This window comes from Hyperoodon ampullatus, assembly GCF_949752795.1.
Source record: "Hyperoodon ampullatus genome assembly, chromosome: 13".
Classification (NCBI taxonomy): domain Eukaryota; kingdom Metazoa; phylum Chordata; class Mammalia; order Artiodactyla; family Ziphiidae; genus Hyperoodon; species Hyperoodon ampullatus.
The window spans coordinates 81,203,158-81,217,463 of record NC_136926.1 but is presented as its reverse complement, the minus strand read 5'-3'; the positions used below and the strand labels follow the sequence as shown (position 1 = coordinate 81,217,463).

The 14,306-nt window shown below is 44.2% G+C and overlaps 1 protein-coding gene across 1 annotated transcript in view; it reads left to right on the top strand.

The window, feature by feature from the left end:
* Window positions 1-8,711: 8,711 nt before the first annotated feature.
* Window positions 8,712-14,306, top strand: part of TMX3 (thioredoxin related transmembrane protein 3) — a gene marked incomplete at both ends in the record, with an annotated part of 41,710 nt that continues 36,115 nt past the window's right edge. Inside the window, 2 exons of the mRNA XM_079717938.1 lie at window positions 8,712-8,757; window positions 9,972-10,026. Of these exons, the coding sequence (XP_079574064.1) occupies window positions 8,712-8,757; window positions 9,972-10,026 (101 nt within the window). The remainder of the gene's footprint in view (window positions 8,758-9,971; window positions 10,027-14,306) is intronic.

The window sequence follows — 14,306 nt, the reverse complement described above, 5'->3', positions numbered from 1 at the left end:
GTATCCAGCTGACCTAAAAGAGTTTCTTCTCCATCGGCAGGCCACCTCACCCACACATTTGTAAAAGGCCTTGGTTCTGGCACAGGAATTGGTCAGGAGAGCCCATCCTTTGTATCATTTTCTTCCTCTATTCCTGCCGGTGTTTGGCAGTATTCTAAAGATGTCCTATCAAGATTCACATACCCTGTTGATTCAGTTGAAAACTAATCTAGGCACTTCCCTGAAGGGACTTTAAAGATGGAATTAAGGTTACTAATCAGGTGAATTTACAATGGCGAGAGCATCCTGGATTATCCAGGTGGACCCAGTGTAGCCACATGAGCCCTTGAAAACTGAAGAGGAAGGCAGAATCCAGAGAGTTGGAGCAGAAGGGAAAGTTAGAGAGATCTGAAGCATGAGGACTGGATCGACTGCTGCTGGCTTTGAAGGGGACCACAATCAGGGAATGTAGGTGGTCTTTAGAAGCCGAGAACTCCCAGCCACCAGCCAGCAAGGTAGCGGGCTGCAGTTCCACACCCACATGGAAGTAGATTCTACCAGCAACTGGAATGAGCATGTAAGTTCTTTTCCAGAGCCTTCTGACACCTTGACTTTGGCTTTGTGGGACCTGGAGCAAGGAAACTAGCTGAGCTTACTAGGCTTCTAATCTATAGAACCATGAGATAGTAAAGTCTATTGTTTCAAGAAGTAGTAATAGAAAACCCATACCTTGCCTTATTAGTAAATGTGTGCATTTTGGAAACTCGATGTTGTAGGCTCATGAGAACCTTTCTCTATCTGAATTTCCCCTAATTTTGGACAAGACAAGCATTTCTGCTTTGATATATATATATATTTTTTGCGGTAAGCGGGCCTCTCACTGTTGTGGCCTCTCCCGCTGCGGAGCACAGGCTCCGGATGTGCAGGCTCAGCGGCCATGGCCCACAGGCCCAGCCGCTCCACGGCACGTGGGATCCTCCCGGCCCGGGGCACGAACCCGTGTCCCCTGCATCGGCAGGCGGACCCCCAACCACTGCGCCACCAGGGAAGCCCCTGATATTTTTATATCTTGGGAAGTTCAAGGAGAGATAGTTGTGTTTCCTTGGCTACATATAAAATTCTATCCAATTTCCTCCTTTTTAATACCATTTTAAATTAACCATCTAAAGACTTCTACACCATTAGGTCATGAATTCTTGCCCTTTACTTGTTTTGATTACTTTTTTTGGTAAAACCCTAACATTTGTATTATCTTGAAGTCTTATGGGAGGAAGCTAGGATTAAAGATCCCAAACTGCCTCTTTTATATCCTCTGAGGTCTCAAGAGCAAAATCACATATGGTGTTGATGGTGGTGGGACATCAAATAGTGAGTTTGCTTCACTGTCACAGAGCCAGTCCAGCACTGCCTGCATCAGCAGCATTTCTGCAGCTTCAGTAGATACTGACATTTCAATGACAAGGGAAGGACACAGCAATTACTCTTCTCTTCTATTCATTCTAGGAATGAATAGCTCCTGTCCTAATCCACTCTTGTCAGCAATGATTTTTCCTAGAACTATCCCCACAAAGATAGCAGCCAAGAGGATCAGGGATGAATGCAAACATCCCCCTCTACTCAACAGTGTTCCAAGCCAGAGACACTGCAACTTGATCTAAAATTCTCAGGAGCCATTTTAACAAGGGTCATCAGGACAGTGCTTGTAACAATTTACAAAATGCCTCCACTTTGTTACTAATTAATCCCTTTCTCCACTGGCTTCCTGCCCTCCATGATCTACTGGCCCTGCCTGGATTACCTTCTTGGCTGTAGTGGGTCTCCCAGGCTAAACTGACCCATCAGAAGTTATATTGCCCAGGTTCCTGTGGTTGGAGCTCCACTTGCTAGCCAAAGAGGATGAAACTCAACCCAAGGATATTCTGAACCTTTACTTTTGCTAACGTTAAAAGCTTCAACTGGAATGGATTTAGCCAACCTGTCATCAGTTTGCTCTTGTCTTCTAATTTTGCTTGCTCTTGGCATTTAGGTTCTATCATTTCTAGATTGCAATGGAAAGTCTTATAATCAGTAACTGATTTCAAACCCTGTGCAACTTCAAACCAAGTGTGGAAACCACCTCTGCACCAATAGTTCATTTTCATCCCCTTTCTCAGAATCATCCTTTTTCTTTCTAATTAATGCCTAAGCCACACTTTCAGCAAAAAGGAAGTCAGAAGTCTACTAAGCAATCCCACGTCTAATGCCAACTGTACCAGAAGAGTGTTTGATTGCTAAAGAAGACTGCTTAGGACTCCGAAACAACAATGCTTATAAATTTATATCTACTATAGGAAAATGATACAATATAATATAGTGTTGAAATAAAGGTTCAGATCACTGCCAAAGACTATCTCATAGCGAGGGGTCTGGGAAGGCTTGGTACAAGTTTCTGTCTTCTATAAGGGTCATGGTTGTAAGCACTTTCTTTCTTGGATCAGAAAGATCTACACGTGCATGGAATGCCTTGGAACTAGGGAGCCCAAAGTGGAATATCACTGGGTTATAAAATATTTTGCTGGTCATATACACATATTCTTGCTACAAAATCAGCCTTAACAGTAGAAGTTTGCAAGGGGGGAGATGCAAATCATCAATCTCATTCTTGCCAATAAACAATGCTGACAGGCTCGTAAAAACCACCCTAAAACTCCTCCAAACTATGGTTACAAAAGCGACATTACTAATCAGCATGTTTCACATGTTGGAACCAGAGGTTAGTGTCATGCAGGAACTTTAGCAATACAGTTCAGACAGATTCCAGGTCTGCCAGAAATTAACCTGCACAGCACATCATGTTGAAGAATGGTCCTATTCTTAATTTTCTATTATGATTGGGGAGTTGATAGATATCAAATTCTTTCACTGCATTTAATCATTTCAATGACTACATATTTTTCATCTTTTATCTGTTACTATGCAAAATTTACACTAATTTTCCCCCTAATGTTAACCCACGTTTGTTTTTTCGGTGCTTTGCTAGATCTGGTTTGATAATATTTTATTTGGAATTATTTTCCATTTTTGTTCATGAATGAATTGACCTGTATAATCCCTTTCTCATTCCATGCCTCCTCTGGTTTTGTTACCAAGTTTATACAAGCTTTACTGAACCCACTGGGGAGTGTTACCTATTTTTCTATTCTCTGGAAGAGTTTGTAACAGATTTTTTTTCCCATAAAAGTTGTATAGCATATTTTCTTTTTAATTTCAAACTTCTGATTTGACTTTTTAATGGCTATCCAATTACCGTCTTTTTAGTTTTAGAATCTATCTTAGTATGTTGAATTTTTATAACTTTCCGATTTTATTTTTTCATAGATTTTGTGATAAAGTTGATCTTTTTAATCTTGGCTATCTATATTTATGTCCCTCTTTTGGTCCTAATATTATTAATTAGTAATTAGTTTATTGAATAATCAATAATGGCAACATTTTCTCCTTCCCCTCCAAGAGACTGTTGTAGGCTGGAAACATGCAGTGGGATAGAGGGTCTTGATTTACCTTCTCTCTTTTTGCCTTTCCAAGCTAGTTAACTGGGCCTGGACTCTTCAAGACTTGGTATGTAGGGAATAAGAATGGGATGAATGAAGGAGCTGTCTTACTTTAACTGGTCCAAGATTAAAATGACTTCCACTTCCCTGGGCCTGAAGTATGATTCAGCCTGTATCCTGGTGATTTCTGAATGCTTTAGATGTATTTTCATTTCTTCATCCTCTTTCATGTCTTCTCTATTTCTGGATTCACTATAACAAGAAATGTACTCATTTTATCGATTGCTTCAAAAAACACACTTTAGGACTTCTTTGAGTCTCTCTTCTGTATCTTTTTTCCCTATCTCTCTAAATGAGTTAAGGTTTAAAGCATTTAGAACACAGCCTGACTGTATATGTACCATAAGTGATAACTCTTATAACCCACTAGGAAATAAACTTCACTAGAGTCCACTTTGTTCAATGCTATGTTCTCAGCCCATAGAACAGTTCCTAGCACAATAAAATAAAATGAATGTTTTTTATGTTTTGAGCCTTCTTTTTCTGTTGTTTCTCCCACTTCTTAAAGAGAATATTTATTTCACTAATTTTCATTCTTTTTCATTCTAAAATAAAAGAACATTTACGTCTATAAATTTCTCTAAATGTACAGATTTTCCTGCATCCTACAATTTTAATAAGCATATTTTCCTTTCTTGTTTAGTTCTAAGTATATTTTAGTTCCTATCATTTTCAAACATGTTATTTGTGTTTTTAAATTTCTAGATTTGGGGCCTCCCTGGTGGCGCAGTGGTTGAGAGTCCGCCTGCCGATGCAGGGGATATGGGTTCGTGCCCCAGTCCGGGAGGATCCCATATGCCGCGGAGCGGCTGGGCCCGTGAGCCATGGCCGCTGAGCCTGCGCGTCCAGAGCCTGTGCTCCGCAACGGGAGAGGCCACAACAGTGAGGGGCCCGCATACCGCAAAAAAAAAAAATTTTCTAGATTTGGGTAATATTTTCTTTTGTTATAAATTTATAAACTAATTGTGTTGTGGTCAAAGAATATATTAGTAATAACAAATTTTTTTCAATCTGTTGAAACTTACTTTATGATACACTGGGTATATGATTTTCTCTTAACTTTTTCCATGTATATACATTCCCTGCTTGTTGAATGTAGAGTTCTATAAATGTCTACTTTGTTTTCAAACTTTTGGTCTCAGAAACTCTGTATATTCTTAAAAATATACCGAGGACACCAAAGACCTTTTTTTAAAAAATGTGGGTTGTATCTAACAGTATTTCCCATATTGGAAGTTAAAACTGAGACATTTAAAAATAAAACTTTTTAAAATTGTCATTTAAAATTAACAATAAAATCATTAAACAACATCAAGAAACAACTATAAAATGTATTTTTTTCTAGTTTTTTTCCTCATATATGTTACACAAATCAATCTAAAAATTAATAGTATTTTCTGAATTTATTTTCCCTCAACACCACTAAGTGAGATCTGCAGACCAGAAGCAACAGCATCACCCAGGAACTTGTGCGAAATACAAATTCAGAACTACTGACTCAGATTCTGTAAGGAGTGGTTGGAAACTGTGTTTGATCAGGCTCTCCAGGTAACTGATGCTTAGTACATATGAGAAGCATCGCTTTAATGCTGTACAATGATCTTTCCATTTAAAAAAATATAGTTTTATTCTTATTTTTAAACTTTTATTGTTAGAGTCTATATACAGAAAAGTACATGAACCATAAGGGCAGAGCTCAATGCATTTTCACAAAGTAAACACATCTGTGTAACAGCACTCAGATCAAGAAACAAAACATTAGCTGTACCCCTGACTTTTAACACTCAATTAATTTGCTGATTTTTGAGCTTTAAGCTCAAATCATATCATGTAGTGAGTACCTTTCTTTGGTTTCTCACTTTTGCTCAACATTTTGTTCATGAGATGCATCAATGCAGTTCCCTCCACAAAAGTTAATTCATTCTCTATTGCTACATAGCACATTGCTATAGTATCCATTCTGCTATTAGACATTTGAGTTGTTCAGTTTTTTTACAATTACAAATAGACCTGCTATAGACATCCTTGTACATGCCTTTTGGTTAGGATGTGCATGTATAACACACAAGGCATATATATGTATAATATGTAGTTCATTTGAAAGGGTTCCTAAAAACATGTCATATTTAATACAGAACCTTCTAAATGTCAAGGAAATTCATCACCACTGGAGACAGATAATCAGGAAAAACACACATTTTTAATTAAAAATGTATTCCATATTGTACTATGAACTTACTAAACACAAGTTTTAGCATTTGTAAATTTAGCCTGTTTTCTATACAAAAACCTTTAAAAAGTTTGTTTTGTTTTGACCATTTTCAGATCAATGCTCTATTCTGATTATTTTCAGGTTGTCTAGGTCAGCAGTGTGCAATGGAAATATAATGCAAGCCACATATGTAGTTTTAAATTTTCTAGTAGTCTCATTGAAAAATAAACAGGTTAAATTAAGTTTAATACATTTTAGGATCTCATATCTAAAATATTATAATTTCTACATAATCAAGATAATGAGAAACATTACATTCTTTTTTTACTGTCTTCAAAGTCCAATGTATTTTTAGGTTTTTCCAGTCATACTTAAACATTTTCCAGTAACTGAATCAAGTATCAATTTAAAATGTAAGTTTATCGAAATTAAATAAAACTAGTATTCAGTAACTGCATCACACTAGCCATATTTCAAGAAGTCAATAGCCACATGTGGCTAGTGGTTATGCTATTGGGAAGCACAGGCCTGGGTCAAGAGTGGTTTTGTTGTGCTCCACCTGCTAATTTAAGCTGTGATGAAAATTCTAAAAAAATATATTTCCTTTTACACACTGTGGAAGACAGAATTTTGAAACAGATGAGAATGAGAATTGTTTAGTCTACTTCTTTTTGGGGGATACCTTTGTGCTTTCCTCTCCATTATGCTGTGAATCTAAAACTGCTTTTAAAAAAGTAAAGCCTTTTTTAAAGAGAGTGCAATATAGGAGATTTTTGCTAAAATAGCAAACACGCTGATGGTAATAGGATTCAATCTAACTAATGAAGATTATTTTACACAAGGTACAAGGGATGAGAACAGCAAGGCTGGTTCAGTAGGGAACTGTTGTGAGCGCTGCATAGTTAGTGGAGGACGGGACTAATGGGGGAGAAATTAGAGGAAACAACAGATAATGAAAGTACTAGCACATAGTATAGAGCTAGGATTTTATTCTGTATCCCAGCGAGCAGTGTTAAAGTTTAAAGTAATCTGATTTTATATTAAAGTTCTGAATTGTATTTCTGAAACATCCATTTAGGAAGTGACACACAGAGTGCCTTAAGAGGGGAAACTAGAGGCTAGGAGCCCAATTAGGAGGCTATTTCAATTATCCAAGCAAGAGAAGATGAGACCCTGACCTGGGGATAACGGACATGAAGAAAATGGGGACAGATTGAAGAGATATTTAGGCAATAAAAGCAACAAGATGTGGTGAGCAGTTGAATATGGAAAATACTAAGTAGGGAAATACCTAGCATAACTTCCAGGGAAATTGGTCAAACATTTGTACCATGAGCCAAAATAGGATGACTGAAAAAGGAGACAAGCAAGGGAGAGGGAGAAAATTCCAGGGCAGAAAGAAATCCTGAGAGGTAAGTCCAGCTCTGGAGTCTGGGACTTTGTTTCAAATGGCAACTCCATCATTTTAAATTATTAACCAAATTAGCTTCTGAGCCCCTTGGTCCTCATTTACACTATTTCTTTGAGAACTTTCGTGAGGATTAAATATTTACATATGTTAAACTTTTACAATAAACTAGACGCTCAATTTAAAAATATACGTATTTGAATCTGCTGAATGCCTCCACTGGCTACTATGCTGTATGCATAAAAGGGATGAAACCTAGGGTTTGCTCTCAATCAGATTATAACTTAATCTTCTAGTCATTAGGAATAGCACCCTACGGTGAATGGGCTGACATCATAATCCATTTCTGTTCTCACAACACACGTTCAATAATTGACTTAATCTAAATCCTCTGCTATTTCTCCACCTATAAAAGTTTCATGTTAAGTCAGATGTAGTTCCCGCAGCAGTCACTACCGTATAAAACTAGATCCCTTTTATAAATTACTTTTGTTACGCAGAAAAACAGATAGCAATATAATTTTTTTTTTTTTTTTTTTTTTTTTTTTTTTTTGCGGTACGTGGACCTCTCACTGTTGTGGCCTCTCCCGTTGCGGAGCACAGGCTCCGGACGCGCAGACTCAGCGGCCATGGCTCACGGGCCTAACCGCTCCGCGGCATGTGGGATCTTCCCAGACCAGGGCTCGAACCCGTGTCCCCTGCATGGGCAGGCGGACTCTCAACCACTGCGCCACCAGGGAAGCCCCAATATAAATATTTTATGGTAAGTGTCTTATTTCAAAAATCAGGAAACTGGAACAAATCATCAAAAAAAAAAATCCCATGATCAGCTTCATGTTTTCAGGCTTCAAGAGAAGCACTTTTTTAAAGGGGACTCTTGGCAAAAGCGCATTCATGGAGCAAAATGAGACAGACCTCGCATTTTGCAAACAGGGCCAAAGAAAATTCCAAATTCATTCTGGAGACATATGTAAGGTCACGCAGCACCCAGAGCCTTCCATCTTTCTACCCACTGCTAACACCCACCTCTTTTCACGAATTTGATTGCTAACTGCTCAAGAGCAGCAGGTGAAAGAGACGGCAGGATTCAGCCTCAAGCGTTGCCAGTCTCCCTCAGCTTCCGCTCAAAGTCTAGCAGGCGTTTAACTTCCCGGAAACGCCCCCGACCCCCACGCACACACACGCAACACTCCGCCCCCACGGGATAAGCGCCCCTACACTAGGTTCCCACGCTCCCCGAGGCGGTCCCCGGAGCAGAAGCTTTGAGGACGCGACCGCGCAGGCGTCCCAGTTCCACGCAGGCCGTAGTTCCACGCAGGCGCCGTAGTTCCGCGCATGCTCAGAGGCGGAGGTCGGAGGGGTCCTGGGACGGTAGCGGAGGTCGGCCTGCCCCGCCTCCGCCGCGCTTCCCTTCCACGCCCAGGCCGACCGGCTTCCCTTTCCGGGAGCGCAGGCGGCAGCCGCTGGTGTCTTTTTCTCTCCGCTCTGCAGAGTCGGCTCTTGCAGCTCCTCTGCGGCGAGCATGGCAGCTCGGAGACGCGGGGCCGCCCTGCGGCTCTGCGCCACAGGTAAAGGCCGCGCGGGGCAATGCGGACGGGCGCGGGGACCCTTCCCCGATGGGATCGGGTGCGGGGGCCTGGCAGGGTCTTGGCCCGGGGTGGGGAGACGCCTGTGGGGCCGCCGAGATACCCTCCGGGTCCTGGGTCCCGAGACTGAGCGGACGCCTTAGGGTCCTTCCCCGGCGCAGCTTCGCTGGGTATCCGCGCCTTCCGTTTGCTTCCGTTCTCGGTGCGGCAGGAAGTTTCAGGAGCGCTGACTCCGTCCATGGGTGTCAAGGATGCTGCCTTCCCAGCTGGTGGCCAAACCTGCTTTGCTTTTAGGTTCTGAGTCTTGTCACATCTGAAGAGTCTTTACCCACGCGGGGGCCAAGAGAGGGAGGTTCAAGGACGGGTCCTGGTCGGGCCTCCGGGGGCTGTGCGATGTGAGAAGTGACCTGCGGGCGTGTTGGCCTTTCTCATCCTCCGGCCGGCATCGGGTACCCTGGTTCTCACCTCAGTGTGTCCACTTACACAGCAGCCGTTTAGTTCCCGCTACGTGCCAGGCACTGTTCTGTAATCAGTATTAGGAGCGTAGCTCAATTTTGTTTCTATCAGTTTGGGGGCGGGGGGGACGGTATTTTGAATGGCGTTTGAACTTTATACTGAGAAGATAATTGTTACTAGAGAAAAAGAAATATAGAAGAACAATTTTCATCTCTACTCCAAAAAGATGGAGTAGTAAAAAGGAAAAATAGGGCTTCCCTGGTGGCGCAGTGGTTGAGAGTCCGCCTGCCGATGCGGGGGACACGGGTTCGTGCCCCGGTCCGGGAAGATCCCATGTGCCGCGGAGCGGCTAGGCCCGTGAGCCATGGCCGCTGAGCCTGCGCATCTGGAGCACCGCAGCGGGAGAGGCCACAGCAGTGAGAGGCCCGCGTACCGCAAAAAAAAAAAATAAAAAGGAAAAATAGGATGAAAATAAACATATATTTAAAGAGAAATTCGGTGTCTCAGATTTACTAGACTACATAGAACTTGCTGTCACCATACGGTCGTAAATATTTATTAAACAGGTGAACTGCAGTACTTATGCTTTTGCATCATTTGTGCCCTGGGATGGATGAATGATGAGTTTTTTGGTAGGCTGTAAAAAACCAAAAACATTTTATAGGTGAATAAGCATATAAGCCAAAAGATAAATCAGCATTTATTATACTGCATACATTTTGTCTTTTCATTTTTTTCAGTTTTTTTACTTGATATGGCTTTCTGTAAAGGATATGTAGAAGATTTAGATGAATCGTGAGTATATATTTTTTAAAATAGTATCTTCACTTCTTCCAACTGTGATGTTATCTGAATATTTGTATGAATCTAATGTTTTTTAAAATAACACTTGTTTTATTGAGCACTTAATCTACACTACATAATTTGCTAATTCTGTATGGAGGTAGATTTTTTTTTTAAGTATAGTTGATTTACAATATTATATTAGTTTCGAATGTACTACGAAGTGTGAATGGAATCTTTTAATAACAGAGACAGTAATGACCAATGCTGATGTAGCACCAGTTTTGTTCCAGGAGTTGCCTTAAGTGCTATATATGTATGAAATGGGATTGTGCTCCAGAGTTTTATGAACAGTTATAAGAATAAAAAATTGGCAAACTCTTCTATCTTACCATTTTACCTGTACATTTGTTAAGTCTTTTGGCCTTAGTCACTACTGAGTGGGGGCTGGAATTTGGTAACCACACAGTAATACAGCATTAATCACAGGGCCTTGCTTATAGTAGGTGAGGAGTGCTGCTTCAGACCAAAATCCTGTGTGTGATTGATCTTTCAGGCCTGACCATAGGCAATTACAAGGCTTTTCCTGGCAGGCCTCCAGCGGGAAGCTGCCCTCCCCACACCAGACTTGGGGCACAGCCAATGCACTGCAGTCTCTGGAGGGAGTTGTAGTCATAGACTCAGGCCCCCAGGGCAGCCGTGCTCATGTGCGTGTCTTCATTCTTAGCCCAGTTGCCTCTTTTGAAGGCCTCCTTGTTGGGGGTCTCACCTAAGGCACTTCTTAGGAAAACCTCTGGGAAACTCCTTATCGAGGGGTGTGGCTGAGGCACTTTCCTCCACTTGGACTCAGTACCCTTCCACTCCTGTCCTTTCCCTCCTCCCTCCCTCTGCCCACGGGTCCTGAGAGAGGCAGGAGCCTTTGGTTCAGGGCTCCTGAGCAGTGAGGGGAATTTCTCCGACTGTGCTGTGTTCGCCTGCCCCTCGCCTCTTCCAGTTCCAGAAAAATGGGACACTGAGGAGCTGGCACCTGTTTGTTCCGCCTCTTGGCTTGCACTGTCGTAGTAAGTGAATAAAGTCTTGATTGTGACTTTCAGTTTGGCTTGTTGTCCTAATTAACCACCTGTACACGACAGAATTGGTACAGCAGCAGGGTGCTCAGTTGAGCACAGTCCTGCTCTGGAAGGGAGGAAAGCCCAAAGATCCCACGGGGCACTCGGCAGCCTTGCTAATGGGTACTGGGACGCCCTAGTGGGTTGTTGATGGGCACTTTGATTCTCAGGGAAACCATTGTTAACACAGAGGTGATTCTGTTAAACTTCATGGTGCCTGGAAGGGTGTCGCTCTAGACCTGATCCTTGAGAACGCCCCAGCAGCGTGACTTTGCTCAAGGAGGAGGAAGCAGCAGGGATAGGCAGGTGCGGATGCCCAAGGCCCTAACCTTCCTCGGCCGGGTGCCACGTGAACTAATGGTTTGGGCCCATCTGTAGTGAGTTTCCGGGACCTGAAGAACACACGTGGCCCACCTTCACAGAGGCTGAAGTGGCCCTGCAAGCCTCCTGGTGGTCTCCTGGGCCTGTGGGGAGGGCTAGGAACAGTGGGTAATGAGACTGTTAGCCAGACTCAGAGTTGTAGGTTTGTCCTTTCTGTTCCTGTTTGTTACTGGACCCAGTTAAGCCTCCTCATGAAGTCAGGTCAGTCAGGCTGTGACACAATCGAAGCCTTAACTGACAAATTTCTGGACATGGAAAAAGCAGCCACCGTGAAGAGCACAAAGGTTGACCAGCACAGAGTGACAGTAAGTGGGAACTGGGTGCCCTCGCCGGGTGACCCATGCAAGAGCCTTTCCAGAAGCTCTGAGTGAGGTTGCTCAGTGATGGGGTCTCAAAGGAGGGGATTGATAGGCTCCTTACCAAGGACCTCATGGCCAGGTACCAACCTGTGAGGGGTCTGATGGGATTTTTCAAAGGTCAGCATGATGACAGCCCAGAATTACACCCACCATCCTGCCTGTGAGTCTGGAGACAAGTCAGAGAGTCCCAAAACCTTTACCCAGACCTTGACAGGGTGTTCAGTTGAGGCCTCTCTCTCCCCCAGGGGGCTGCCAAGGTCAGAGTTGATTGGGGAGGTGGAGGGGAATTGCACGTCTTGGGCCTTTTGGAGGTGAGTATACAGGTGAGTGTGATGCCTAAAACCCCTGCTACCAGGAGGAGGAGGGTACACATAATGCCCTCAGGGTTTGAGTCTGTAATGACCAGTACCAGCACGCTTGCCCAGGCCCGGTCCTGGCTGAGTGCTTTTGGGCCCCTACTCATCAACGTGCTAACTGGCACAGTTGTGTTAGCTGTGTGCAGTCCTGCTCGCCTTGGTCCCCAAGCCCCAGTGGGGATTGCTGCACTTCAGGCCATCTTCCTGCAGCACTGGAAGACTGAACCTACCCAACATTCAGCTTTCAGTGCCATTGTCTCCCCAAAACGGTGTTGGCTGCCTGGTGAGTAAAAGAAATAACTGAGCTGAAGGAAGCCACAGTGCTCTGTGAGCCTTTTTCTATTCAGGAGCCCCACCCCCCACCCCCTTCTGGCCTGTGCACAAGGCCTTGGGTACCTGGAGACTCAACATTGATGACAGGTGGCTCAGTACCATGGTGGCATCTGACATCAGGAAGATGCTACTAGAGGGAGCTTGGTCTGTGGCATTAATGATGTCCCGTGCCAGCATGTGTGTTCACTGGGCTGATAAGGATCAATTTCCTTCATTTGGAATGGATTCAACACACCTTTAATATCCTATGCTTATCTAAATTCCCTGCCTGTCTGCTCTCAGTAGGTAGGCCATGACCTGGAAAAACTCCTAGAGGGAGCACAGACCTTCCACTATATTGATACCAGCTCCTAGATTGCCCAGACATGGTCACTGTCCAACAAGGACCCAACACCATGATGACTCACAGGTGGCAACATGGCTGGGCTGTTAATACCGACAAAGTGTAACAACTGAGATTCCTGGGGGGTGATCTGGGAAGCTGTACAACATCTCATTCTAGAGGAGATCATTACCAAACTCTTGGCCCTTTCTGACCCCCAAAATAAAAAAGGCTCAGGGATTGATGGGCTTATTGGGCTACTGATGTTTTCACATAACTCGTGCAGGGACCTGGCACCCATCTGTCAGGTACTAGAAAGGCCACTGCCTTTGAGCTGGGCACCAACCAACAGGATACTCTAGAGGCCCTTAGGCCGGCCGCCAGGCTTCCCTTCTCCTGGGTCTCACTGGTCCACATCTGCCATTTGAGTTACACGTCTCAGCAACCTCTCAGTTCACTGATGGGAGCCTGTGGCAGAAGGATGACATCACAAACCAGCACAGACCTGGAAAGCCCCCGAAGTTGGCTGAAAGATACGTAGCTTTTGAGAGGCAGTTACTGGCCTGTTGGCCCTTGGTGGACGAGTGTGGTAGTAGACTCACGAGCAGATGTTCTAATCATGTTGCTGAAGAACCATAGCTTTGGAATCTCATGAACTAGGAATGGCACCTCCAGGAGCTCAGCTGGAGTCTCACAATTCAGTGAAAAGGTCTCCCGAGTGTCCCTCCACCTCCCAGGAGTGACACCCAAGGAGCCACTGCCTCCTCTGGCCCAAGGGGGACCCAGACATAGAGACCTCCCATACCACACCACCTATGGGCCTGGTTCACTGGTGGCTCCTCCTGGGATGCAACTCGAGGCAGCCCACTTCCAACCTGAGAGAGACCTGTCCTTCCCAAGCGTGGTGAAGGACCTTTGCACAACGGGCAGCTTCATGCAGTGTGGAAGACTGAGATCTGTTCCGCCGTTCCCCCACCTGCTCCTTGCTCCAGCCCTCGCATAGGCCCTGCTGTATGTTCACCGACTCGCTGGGCTCTGGCAGATGGCTTGGCCATTGGTTGTGTGGCATATAAAGCAAACCCCCTGTGAGGATGGGACATTGGGATGAAGATCGGTTCTGCCCCTACTAAGCGTTTTGTTCCCTCCATGGTTGCTCACCAGTAAGGCCCCCTGTGCTGACAAAGGGAAACGACCAATGAGCATCCCGTGCTTGTCCGCTGAACATGGGAACTGAATTGTTCTCCACCCCAGAGCAAGCAGATGTGCAGCTAACTGCCTCCTCCTGGATCCACAAGAGGATGGCCCTTGGAAATTCAGACACCGTTGTAGGTTGAGCTGGCAGGCACAGATTGCCACTGCTGTGGGAAGACTGAACCAGCGTGAAAAAGCTGTCCCGCTTGTCAGACCCTGGTCAGGGCTAAACATAACTACC